Source organism: Pteropus medius, unplaced genomic scaffold (assembly GCF_902729225.1).
Source record: "Pteropus medius unplaced genomic scaffold, Ma_sr-lr_union100, whole genome shotgun sequence".
Taxonomy (NCBI): Eukaryota; Metazoa; Chordata; class Mammalia; order Chiroptera; family Pteropodidae; genus Pteropus; species Pteropus medius.
In genome coordinates this window covers 280,362-293,852 of record NW_024343579.1, presented here as the reverse complement: position 1 = coordinate 293,852, position 13,491 = coordinate 280,362, and the positions used below count along the sequence as shown (strand labels likewise).

Below are 13,491 nucleotides of genomic sequence, written 5' to 3'. Positions count from 1 at the left end.
ACTTAGCCTTTAAAAAGGAGACTAGAATCCCTCCCTTTTTCCTCCTTCCTCATGGTTAGAAATTGTGGTAATGAATTATTGATATATCATGGGAATGTCTGCCCATGCGGTGAATTTTTTAACCACATTTTTAGCCCCACAGATAACCACTGGGCTATTTTGGTCAGCGACGACAATTAAGATCACTAGTAGAGAACATCAAATATCTTTATTTTACTATTTAGATTATTTTACGTACTGCCTAGGGAATCCAGGTTTTTCTATCCTTCCAATACGTGAGTGCAGATTTAATTACTAATGAGATTTTTAAAGGTCTGGAACATTTTTTACAGTGCAAACTACCTGCAGGGTAAGCTTTCATAAGCATCTTTTGCCCTTTTGCTTGATTTCTTCAGTGCTTCGACCAGTTGAGAGAGAAGCCTGGCCCCTGGGGGCAATTTTTAATTCCCTCTCTGCCTAGTTTGCTTGTGTGGTCTTTTAAGTCAGGTGAACACAGCCTGACCACTTACTAGTCATGTGACCTTATTCAAACACCGGAGACTCAGTTTTCTCATCTGTAAGATGGGTCACTGTCAGGCCGTATGCGGCAGTGCGTTGAACACTGCAGAGCATCATGCAAGTAGAAAGTGCCATTCTCTTTGCATCGTTGTGTTCTCATATAAGGCAGTGGCTAGCATCTGTGGTGCTGGTCTCTGTTTTGCCCTCCAGCTCAGTGAGTCAGTCACTACTGGTTGCACCATGTTCTGGAGGGACAGACCTGGTGTAGCCGAAAGCAGGCCACTTTCTGATGGGGCATGTCACCGCCGTGCCTGAATTTTCTCATCTCAGAAACAAGTTGGCTAGTCCCTGTTCTGTCTTCTTGTCACGTCGTGATTGTAAAGCTCTGATATAATAATAGACCGGAAGAGCCTTTTTGTAAGTTATCACAGCAGTTACAGAAACGTAAGGTAGCATTATTACTAGACACAGGACGTCATTTTTCTGGTCTGTTCTTTTTTAAATCACAATCAACTTTGCTACATTAAGAGTCACTTTGATTCACTCAAAATTACATTATCTTCTAGATTTTAAACTACCAACACGAAATCGAATGTTTGAAAAGCATATGCTGTGAGATAAATATTTCATTTTAGAATTAATTTTCTATATACATTACATTAAGAATATTCACTGTATATGATTGCACTAGAGTAAAATTCCACTCAGTGATAGAGATGAACATGCTTAGAGTCTTAAACTTAAAAAAAAAAATTGTTGGTTCATTTAAAAATCAACCTGGAAACTAATCTTAGTTCCTAGTTGTCAGTCAGTATTTCAGTTCTTATATTAAGTGTAAAGGTAACCAAATAGTCTAATAAAAGTTCCTTTCTAAAAAAAAAAAAAGAACTGTATGTATATCCCCAGTCAGTGCTCATTTTTCTCACTGGGAGCCTATGTCTTAAAATATTTTAATCACACTATTTCTTTTAGTCCTACAGGATCCCATGTTGAATGGTGTAAACAGCTTATAGCTGCTACAATTTCTAGTCAGATTTCAGGTTCAGTGACATCAGAAAATGTATCCCGAGATTACAAGGTAAGCAGCATTGAGTCCTTAATTCATTTCCAATATGCTAAGTAGCCAAGAGGCTTTGCAGTTTTAATTCTTGTGAGACTTTGGCCCCTTGTTGCTGGCTGACCATTTGGGAACAAGGCCGAAAAGTTCTCTGTCGTTAGATCTGAACTCTAGAAGAGAAATTTTATGAAGATCTAGTTTATGTGGTCATAATTTTGTAATTGAGGGGAAAAGCGGTCTTTTGATTATGATTATTTTTTTAAAAATCCAGTTGCATTTTATGATTTATGTATTTAACATATTACATATTTTTATATTTTATTATATTAAATACCTATATTTGTTAATATTCCGAATTTCAGGAAACATCTGATATACAGTATTTCCCTAACATCACAATTTGTTTCTGTGTTTAGGTGCTCCCTATGGGTATTCAGCATTAACAGGTGATACTAGAATGCAAAAATCTTGCAAAAATCTCAAGAGTACTGTATGCACAGCCTGAGTTTTAGTCCTTGTTGAATTAAGAAATCTTTTTTTTATTATTGGATTTCCTGCTTATTCTAAAGTTAAGAGTGATAATCTCCTTGTCAGCAGAGGGAGCTGGGTTTATTTTTACTCCCTAGGTTCCCCAGCATGACCCTGGAACTTAGTGGGTGTTCAGTATATATTTGTTGAATCAATTAACAAATCAAAAACTTGGGTGCTCCATCTTTGTTGAGACTAAAAACTGTTTTAATGTCTATAAACTATTAACAGGTACAGTAAATGAAACCACGTTCACATTGCAGTCTTAGTGTTTGCTTGAGTTGAGGATTCAGTTTATTATAGTCATTTTTGCCTGCTAGTAAGAAATCATTGATTTTCACAAGTATGTGTGAATTACATTTAGTATCCTGGACTACCCTCAGTCAACAGGCTCTCAAAATCCTGGTCCTTGCCAGGTATCAAATCTTACAAAGAATTCAAGAACTGGAATACAGATCCTAATTCATTCTTAATAGCTGCTCCTTGTTTAAGGGCTCTGGCCTTGGTTCCTCTTTAGCTCATAACATAACAAGTGCAGAGACTGACTCGAGAGGTCGTGTAATTGGGATTTGGCTGTATTGCTGTACTTGCTTCATCCAATCTGTGGGATGCCGTTGCTTACTCCTACTGAAGGAAAGCGCGGCTGTGGATTAGTAGAAACTGGATGATCTGCCCAGTCAGAGGAGTGATAGTATATTTCTAAACAAGGGTCCCCAACTCCTGGGCCACGGACCGGTGGTCCGTGGTCTGTTAGGAACTGGGCCGCATGGCAGGAGGTGAGCAGCGGGCAAGCAAGCGAAGCTTCATCTGTATTTGCTGTGTTCCCCAGCGCTGGCATCACTGCCTCGGCTCCGCCTCAGATCATCAGGCGTTAGATTCTTATAGGAGCACTGGTCCCTGGTGCCAAAAAGGTTGGGGACCACTGCCTTAACAGGTTTCCCTGCTATCTGGTTTTCGTGATTGGCCATGTAGGAGCATCTGGGACTATTGGTCCTCAAAACCCAGCTGGCAAAATATGCCATCTGCAGATATGCCATGGGAGAAACACCTGTAGCATCTCCAGTGTCTGAGTGGCTGGTCACTGAGCATCTGCTGACCTCACTGGTCCCAGTTGCCCTGTTGCCCTCACCTTAGCTGAGAAATTGCCCTGCTGAGTGGAGAGGCTCAAGGACCCATATTTGCAGAGAATAGCTCTCAGACCTTGGAGTGATTTTCTTTACAGACAATTACGACTTAACTGTAATGTTTTCATTTGGTTGAATATCTGTCAGTGCCGTTTGGGTTCTGTAAAAGATTGAATGTTGACTGCGCATAGCTCTCTAACCTCTATATTAATAGATCAGACCGAGTCTGTATTTTAACATGAAGCAACAAGGTTTTTTTCCACTTTAGTCTATTTACAAATGTTGTGTAGCTGAATTAGCTCATATCGGAATGGTTTAACAGATGGTATTCAGGGGGGAAAATCAGGCTTTTCTATATTTTGCAAATTGAATTTTAAGTACCTATATCAGATCATAGCTAAAGCCTTTGATGAATTATTATAAGAGTGTGTTTTGTAATTGTCTTTGTTATATTTGCCCTGTAGCCAAGTCTGCAAAGTTGGCGTTAAATTTATTATTCACGAGTTGTTATGTTTTCTTCAAGGAGAAGTTTTTTTTTTAATAATAAATATTTACTCTAAACCACAAAGATAATTTGGTATGCTACTTATAAAGTCGTTCTTAAGAGCAGAGTTACCAGGATAGGCCTTTGGAACAGCTCTGGCCTGGGAGCCATTGCATGGGGGTTTCCCTGAAGGTCCAGATACAATTCCTTGAGGATTTAATTTGTAGTCATCAGTCAATAATATTGAAATTATCTATTGTGCAAATATCTTATTCGAAATACACACTCAACTTGGGGATTAATTTAGTATAAGTTAAACTCAAGGTCAGGGCTCTATGGTTTTGTAATGCTTTTTGACACATCATTCATTTAAGCCTTAAAATAACCCAGTGAGGTAGCTTTTATTATAATCATCATTTAACAGATAAGGAAACCAAGCCTCAGAGAGGTTAGCTGACTTGCTTAGTATCACACAGTCAGAGTTGGAATTTGAACCCAGGCCATTGAAAAGCTAGAGTGAGTTTTACAATTTTGCCCCACCCGCCCTGTCCACTGTTTTACAAAATGTGGACCCTTGGATCTTCCCACATCAGCCCTCCCTGGGTGCCTGCAAAAACGCAGCTTCCTTGGCCCCCAGCCCACTGTGAGTGTGGGGAATCCAGTGCCTCATATCTTTCTTATGTACAATAAAATCTGAAAAGCTGGGCTTCCAAGGTTTATATCTGTTGGAATTGGTGGTGGGATCGTACATTTGGTACGTGCCCATGAGTCTGAATAATTAGCAACTCAGGATAGATTTTGGAGAACAAATTTTTATTATCTACCCATAAACCCACAGCTCAGGATCAGATCAGCCAAAGTATGGTAAGAATATCACTGGTATCACATGAGATGAGTTTAGATGGTATGTCCCTGGACATGTTTTAACAGTTATGTAATTATTTTAAAGTATATTAGGAAAACTAGCACATCACACTTGTGGTTTAATGGATGTTATTGCTCAGAGCTTTCTAAGTATGAAAAAGGAGTGGATTTAAAGTTGATATAAATATAAATATGAATGTTAGTACAAGCGACGTGCAGATATAGCAAACCAAGCTTGTAGAGGTGGTAAATGGAATGACAGATGTTTGGGAAACATTGTCCCAGCTGAAAGAGTAGATAGCTCTTAGGTTTATTTATGGATCAACTAACTCAATAAATGTGTGCTTCAGTGCCAAGTCATCCTGAAGATTTGCCTGATAATTAGGACTACTAGAAGAAACATAATAAAAAATTTTGTTTTGTTTGCCCCCTTCCACTGCCAGCTCAATTGCTTTCATTTTTACTGGGCTAACAGTAAAAATCTCTCTCTGGAATTTGTCAATAAATTTAAGAACGAGATCGGAATGTTATGTTCCATAATCCAGTTACAAATTGTAATAAAATATTTTTAGGAACTATGAGAAGAAGCAACACAGTTGATCAGTTTCCATTGTTGAGAAAATAGAACTAGGTCAGGAAGAAGGAACGTGACGGAGTAGTACAAACAGTACTGGATAGCTTCGTGACTCTGTATAACCTCTGAGTGTCAGTTTCCTTATCTGTAAGGATAAGAGAGTTTGGATTAGATTGTCAGTCTCTAAATTCCTTTCTTTCTAGAACATTCTTCAATTCCATTTTTATCCAAAAGGATTTGATTCTGGCCAGCCTTTAGGAAATTAGGACACTGTAGTTTTAATGTAATCATCCTCCTTCCTCTGGCTCCATCATCATCATTATCATCATCAGCGCTCTGAACCTCTCCTCCTGTTTCTCCCAGCCTCGTCCATGTACACACAATAGCTAGATCTCGTCTTTAAATGTTCTGAAGCAAAACAAAATGGAGAGGGTCCTGTACTCACTTTAATTATTTAATAAGTTAGTACAGGGATTGAATTCTGAATCCTCAACAAAATTTCCCAAAGGGCTTTGGAAAGGAAGTGGGATGCAGTGTATGGGAAAGGCTTTATTACGTTTGACCTGAGTCTTAGTTTATATTTCTTAAACTGAGTATTAGTGTATGAAAAGGGAAGCTCGAGCATGATCTTCCAGAATCCATGGCTGTAATCCGTTGTTGATAGCTTGGCCTCGCGATGTGTTTATTACATCAGAGTTTGCAAACACAGATATCTTCGTGGGATAGTTAACAAGCTAGGCAGACATGGAAAGGGGCTGTGGAGAACTGGATTAGAAAAAAAAACCCTGCTACTGCCTGTCTGAGCTATAGGCCTCCACTTTGTAACCACTGTAATAGAAAAGTGTTATCTTCTCTCTAGGGAGGAATTATTGCTTAATAATATGAAGATTTAGGCTTCTGCTTCTGGAAAGATGGAGCAGATGTATTTTTTCTTCACGCTATGTACAACTAGAAACCCTGGATATTATCTTTAAAAGAAACATAAGAATTCTCTGAAAGAGAGTAGAAGACAGACTGATCAGGGACCTCAGAACCCAAGGAACAACAGGGCGGTAAAGTCTCTGCATTTTGTTTTTGTCACATACGTCCCAGACTTATCGCCGAAGAAGCCAGCAACCTAGAAATGCCAACAGGCACAGACAACAAAAGCCTCTCCTCTCTAGTCAAAGGACCAGGAAAGGGGCAGCCAAGAAAAAAGAAAACTCTTAGACACCAGCCACTATACTGCAGCCAAACACCGCAGAAAAAGTTGTGGCCCCACACCCACCCACCAACAAGGCCGAGTGGGGAGCCTAGATTCCACCCCTGCCAGGCTGTAACGAGGCAGTACCCACACCCTCCCTTTCTCTGCTGGAGCAGCGTTAGAGAAAGCCAGCTGAAACAGAAGGTTTAAATAAGATCTCATGATACTCCAAATGTGCAGATTTCCATTAAACATCACTCATCAGACCAAGAATCAGAAAGATCTTAATCTGAATGAGAAAAGAAAATCAATAGATGCCAAAACCGAGACGATAGAGATGTTCGAATTATGTGAAGAAGCTTTTAAGAAGCCATCATAAAATTGTTTAATAAGCAATTACAAATATGCTTGAAACAGTGAAAACGTAGAAAGTGAGAGACAAGGAATAGAAAGTTTCAATAAAGAAATACGAGATAAAGGAGAACCAAATGGAAATTTAAAACTGAAAAATACAGTAACCGAAAATTTAAAAATTCAATAGATGGATTCAACAGCAGAATAGAGAAGACAGAGAAAAGGGAATTACACGGAGTAAAAAATAAAAAAAAATAAAAAAAAAAAAAACGATGCTCCCAAAGGGTCATGTACTGTATGTTTCCAATTATATAACCGTCTTCAGAAGACATTATAGAAATGGAGAACAGATTAGTAGTTAACAGGGGCTAAGAAGAGGAGGGACAGATGGGAAATGGATGTGGCTGTAAAAGGACAACATTGGGGTCCTGGTGGTGATGAAATGGTTCTGTGTCTTGACTATGTTAGTGTTAGCATTCTGGTTCTGATATAGTTTTTGCTAAACTACCATCAGGGAAATCAGATGGCACGGTACGTGGTGCACGGGATCTCTCTGTATTGCATATAAAATCAGTTTTGGTTAGTACTTAATAAGAGCTCATGCTATAGCAGAAATATGAAACATATAGTTATGCTTTGATATATAAAACGAAATACAGGAGGAGTATATTGTAATTGCTGAGCACCAATCCATTCCATAAGTGCAATGTGAGCACCCGTTCTGTGCAAAGAGTGGGGCTGCATGGAATTAATTCATAGAGGGGAAGAAGACACCGAAAAATACAGCACCAGTTGGACTGTGGTGAGCGTAAACAAGGTGTGGTGGGAGGAGGGACGGGGCGGGGCAGGGCATTCCAGGAATTAAACCTGAGGGCCTTTATCAGCCTCCTCCACTAAAACCAGGCAGCTCATATTTGAATACCCACTCCTCTGTTGCCGGCTTTCTGATCTTGGGTAAGTTCCTTCGCCGCTTGCTGCCTCAGTTTCCTCATTTGTCATTTGGGGATAACAGTAGGATCTCTTTCTCCAGAGGCTGGGAGGGTTGCGATAACATGTAAAGCGTTTAGCACAGTGCCTGGCGTAGAGTGCACCTTGTTGGTAATTGCATTACTGGTTCTGGCTTGCGTTTGAAAACTTTCTGAAATTTCCGTACTGTTGGGGACTTAGGGGTGTCAACTGTTACCTTTTAAAGAACTCAGACAGGAGCCGAACAGATTTAGACCACGATAATCGATCAAAGCTGGCTCAGAGGGCCACAGTGGGCTCAGAATTAAACACAATCCCCCAGAGAGAGCCCTGGACAACTGTGGCCTCCCACTTGGGGCAGGACCCACACAGGCAAACTCCCCATGGGTGGGAGAGACTAAGCTGTCCCCTCTGGGCAGGCTGGACACAGATCACAGAGAGCCCAGACGGGCATAATGGCTCCTTTACCAAATCCACTCGGAGCAAGTGGTCGTCTCGAATGCTCACCTCTCTGGGGCAGAGTGCCCCGAAGGATGACTTGCATGGGACCCGAGGCCAGAGGAAGGGCATTTTACCCCCAATCCAAACTTTTATGCGAATCTGAATTTTGGCATTTGGGGAAAAATTCACTGTTTTCCTCTGCTATTCACAATACACTCTTAGAATACTTCTGACACTGGATATGTGGGTGTTTTTTCCCACACCAACCAATTCTCCTACACCAGCGGGGTGTCCTACAATTCAGTTCGGACACTAACCAGACTTATTGCAAACCCTGGAGTTTAAGGGCTCGGTCCCACGAGACTGTCCCTCAGTCGCAGAGAGTAGGTGTCCAGGTCCCACACCACTTTTGCCAGGTGTGGCTACAAATTGGGGGTTCCTACGACCCCCTCCTTGAATTTGATCATTTGCTACATCAGCTCACAGAACTCAAGGAAACACGTTTACCATTTTATTAAAGGATGTCTTAAAGGACACATAAACAGGCGAGGTCTGGGCGTGGGGTCCTGAGTGCAGGAGCTTCCGTCTCCATGAGTTGGGGTGCAGCACCCTCCCAGCATGTAGATGTGTTCATTCCAGAAGTTCTCTGAACCCCATACTTTTGGAATTTTTACGGAGGTTTCATCACATAGGCATGGTCCATAAACTCCTTTTCCAGCCCCATCTGCCCTCTCGGGAGTATGTGGGGGGTGGTGGCACCGAAAGTTCCAAGCTTCTAATCATGACTTGGTCTTTCCCATAACAAGCCACCATCCAGGATTCCACCCAAAGTCACCTCATTAGAACAAAGACACTTCTATCGTCCAGGAAATTCCAAGGGTTTTAGGAGCTCTGTGTCAGGAACTGAGGTCAAAGACCAAATATTAGAACAAAAGATGGTCTTAGCACCGTTCTTTACAAGAGTTTTAGGGGCTCTGTGTCAGGAATGGGGGTCATTTCACAGTGCTTTTTCTTGATTTAGTGAAAGCCATTTAGAAGTAGGTAAATTTTTAGTCACCTTTCGGGCAGTCTACCTGCTTCGTTAAATAGATTATGATCATTATTAACTTTCTTGTACCTTCTAGATTCCTGGCATGTGTAGGAGTTGAGAGAGGGGATGTGAGGCACGTGAAGAGGGTTGTGTAAATCGGGGAGGCCACAACCCATCAACTCAGAAAGGTCACGTAAAGAGTACCGATGCTAACAAGTCCCGCGTCCTGAGTACTTACCCACCCAGATTCAGTTATGGTACCCGATTTAACCCAACCACCTGCGAGGGAGATGTGCTCAGCATCACTGATTTAGAGAAGAGGAGACTAAGACTCTGCTGGCTGGTGTGGCCGTCAAGGGTCTGGTGGGGCATAAATGGTGGAGGTGGGATTCGACTCCCAAGCTCATGCTTTTAACCACTAGGCCGATTTGCCTCCCGAAGCGTGAGGTGGGAGGATGTTTTGTGAAGTCTTCCCATGAGGCTTAGATAAATGACTCTTATGGTTTTAGAACTGGTCAGGACCTTGTACTCACTCAGTAGACTCCTCTCCTTGTGTATGTGTAGAGACCAAGGCCCTGGGTTGGCTGGAGAGAGCTGGCTGGCTTCAGGCCTCCCGACTTAAAACAACTGCTCTCTTCTCCAGCTTTGATCAGAATCTGATTCTAGGATATAAAAAAAAAAGAACCTCTGTGTGTGTCTGAAATAGCTTGTTTCAGGAGTGGTATCAACTAAACCAGGGAGAAACACTCGGGTATCAACTTAGAGACCTTCAAGGGAGCCTCCACTGACCTTCCTGGTCTTATACCAGGAATACTAAGGAGTTCATTACAGTAAAGAATTATATAACTGTAAAAAGCACATTGTCTGCTTTTTCGTTTTCAATCGTTACTATCACTTTTTAGACAAAGCGTCAAATAATTGTAGTTACAGAACAAACATGAAAATAATCGTTTGCTAGAGCAGAGGTTTGGAGGTAGACAGAGGTATTGGGGGAAGGGGTAGTGGTGTTGATTTCTTCGCCATCCCTAAAAGAGATTGTCTGTACGTTTGAAGACTGTAGTTTAAATGTGTTAATTATAGCGACACCAAGCTGAAGCAGTGCAACAGACTACCTGGGTTTAAATACTTGCTCAGTCACCTCGAACTTGACCAGATTACTTAACTGCGCCTTGGTTTTCTCATCAAAAATGGGGCCAGTAATAGTTTTTATCTTATTTACAAGGTTATTCTGAGAAGAAAAAGAGTTAAAACACACGAAGTGCTTAGAAGAATGTCTGGTGCCTAAAAAATCATTTCACGAGTATTTTTTTTTTATGATGCAGCTGCTGCCGAAGGAGACAAAAGAACTAAAAATTAAAATTTCAATCTGCAGAGATTAGGAAGAGGGAGATAGCTTGAGAAAGCTTACTTTCTCATCTTTTAAAATGGAAGGTCACTAGCTACTCCTTAAAGTTGACAAATCAAGAAGTCAAGGTGGAACCATATTGTATATATGGTTGTGGAGGCGAGCCTCAGAATTAAAAATAGGTCTCATTAAACATGGTTAGCACTGAGGAATGGAGCTCGGGGAGCAGAGGTTTTCTATTTTGCATTTTTATTGCTGTCTATGTCCCATTTTGAGTTTTTAAAACTCATATAAGCATGTGTTCTATACCAGCTTTATTGAGATATCATTAACAAACTTCACATATTTAAAGTAGACAATTTAATAAGTTTTGATAAGTACACTTGCGAAACTGTCACCACAATTAAGATGACAAACATATCCTTCCCCCCCCAAAAAAAGCCAGGTTTAAGCTTATTAGTCTAAATAGTCTATGTTTAGAAATTATGGGCTTTAATTCTCTTTGAGCTACAGCATCACGCATTCAGAAAATCTTTTTTATTTCAAGAGTATTTTAACGATGATACAGCGATAAAGTCTGTATTTTCCTAGTCATGTGATCTTATCCATCCTGAGTAAAACCTATACAGCTAATAAGAACCTCTAGTGTTTTTTTTTTTTTAATGATATGTTTTCCATAGAACAGCCAATGATTAGATGATTAGATTTCAGACTCTGGAATGGGAAACAGACGATTCAGGTCTTACTCAGACCATTACCACTATTTGCTTTTCAAAAGTTCCATCAGTTCTCTGGGCTGTTTCCTCTGACCCAGGCCTCCTAAATGCATACGCTGCATTTCAAGTAGCATTCGCAGGCTCCCGGCGGCGCTGGAAGAATGTCACTGAAATTATTGTCCCCGTTCAATAAACCTTGGCCTTCCCTTTGCAGGGGCAGCAGTTGGAGCCTCCCTTCCCCTCCCCTGCCATCCCAGACCAGCCATCTACCTCTTCTTACCTGGAGCTGCTAGGTGGGAAGAGGGAGCTGGGTGGGGGCTGGGGAGCAGGATAGGCACCCTTCTCTCGGTGGGTTGGCCTCACTGGGGAGTCTAATTCTGGAGTGCAAGTTGGAAATATAATTTCTACAGAAACTAGGTTAAGATTTGTGGTTAGCTAGTTTTTATGATACCGTTAATGCTATAGCTGAGCTGTGTGCTCTGGGTCAAATGTGGGAGCTTTTGTGGTTTTTTGGTTTTTTGTTTTGTTTCCGTGGGCTGATTTGGGAGCAGAACTGCCCTTTTATATCATTGTTTCTCTGGGGAAAATGCATTTCAGTATTCCAAACAGACACACAGATGAACTTTTCAAACACTGCCTGTTCACAGTGATTTGTAATAGCACTTGACAGAAGGGGTTTGTGTTTAAAATAATGTCATTTGTCTTAGCCTAAGGGCGATAAGTTTCTCTAAACCATAGACTTGCCTGAAAATTATAGGACAAATGTGTTAGGATTGATTTGCTATCGAATTAAACTTACAGGGCAAATGTGTTAGGATTGATCTGGTTGATTTTATGTAGAGGATTATGATGTTTCTTAGGGAATGGGCTGGTGAGCTTAATGGCATCTTACGCGGGTCAGTAGTAACACATTTGTGATGATGATGTTCTGTATTTTAACTAACAGGTTTTCAGGAGGCCTGATATAAGGGTAAGGATATTCGGCTTTTAGCAGATGGGCCTCCTACTTGTGTGTCTCTGTGCTTTATCAAACACTTAGTCTATTTAGTGTTCTTTACCTTCTCACTGGTTTTTATGAGTCACCCAGATCAATTTGCTCTGCTGTGTCATAGCTTTAAATGTTCACTAGAAACGCTTTATTTGTTACAATGTTTATATGTACAATAAAAGCCAGTGTGTGTGAGGGCAGGATGCTAAAATTGTTACCAGTGTGTAATACTGACTTTCGTTGTGTTTCATGAATTCTGACCAAATGGATCTTTGTGGCAGGGGCTCACAAGGCTAGGCCTACAGAGTCCTCTTTTAACCTTGTTTATCATGTAATTCATGCTAAAGAATTTAGCAATGACAGCAACGACAAAGCGGTCAGTTGTCGTCCATCCTATCTAAGTAAGATCTTAAGTCACCTTCATGTCTGCATGCTGAATCCAAAAAGCAGAAGTTCTAATCCTGAAGATAAGTTTAGCAAAATCGGTCCATTTTGGAGTTCTTAAACCACAGATGTAGCTATTACATCTAGTGGGTTTATAGCTTATATTTTTCTCATGATTTTCCTTCCCTTTATTTCAGAATATTCATAAAGCAAGACAAAGATTGGTAATGTGCATGTATTTAAGCCTGAGTATCAGATGCTGAAAATTAACCTATTTCCATTAAATGAAAACAGTGGATTTTGACAGAATAATTTAGTGACTTCAGTTTAGAAATTTGAATCTTGTTGAAGCCAGTGAAGTCGTACAAAAATAAGCAGGTTAACTCAAATTCTTAGGATTCTAGTTGGTTTATCTTTGTTTAAATTTGTTTTCACCATGTTTTCTTTCACTCGTGAGAATCATTTTCTTTGATTCACATTGTTAAATATTAGTGTTTGGCTTTACACTTGCATGGACTTTGAAATGGTGCGTTTTTTTTTTTTTGTTGTTTAGTCATTCATTTGTTTTTAAAATTTTTATCAAAGAATGATTCCATTTTCTTTGCATTTAAAAAAACGGAAATTTCAAAAAACCGGCTGCACTTTAAAAATTACCCTGCTTCGAAGGGTAGCAGTACCAACTATGTACTAAATTCAATCTGATAATAAAGAATAAAAATGTATTAAGTAGCTATTTTACTTTATTGACAAAAATGAAAGGTGGAGAATAGTAAATTCATTTAAAACTTTGCTACTTTTTCACTGGTTGCCTTTCAAAGAAATATAGTTTTTGGAACCATAGTTTCATGAAGGAAAATATGTTATCTTTGCTAAATTTTAATATTTTCAGCCTTAGAGACTTGATGCAGCTTTTAAAAGGGGTTATAATTTTGTCAACTTCAGTGTTCATATTCCT

At 40.1% G+C, this 13,491-nt stretch overlaps 1 protein-coding gene across 3 annotated transcripts in view; it reads left to right on the top strand.

The window, feature by feature from the left end:
• MTMR1 (myotubularin related protein 1) overlaps positions 1–13,491 on the top strand; it is a 66,291-nt gene that overhangs the window by 4,504 nt on the left and 48,296 nt on the right. Inside the window, exons 2-3 of one of the 3 annotated variants that reach the window (XM_039867579.1) lie at positions 1,471–1,576; positions 12,111–12,134. The exons of 1 other annotated variant lie outside the window; for it this stretch is intronic. In XM_039867579.1, coding sequence (XP_039723513.1) covers positions 1,471–1,576; positions 12,111–12,134 — 130 coding nt within the window. The remainder of the gene's footprint in view (positions 1–1,470; positions 1,577–12,110; positions 12,135–13,491) is intronic. One more of the 3 variants, XM_039867580.1, reaches the window with a different exon arrangement.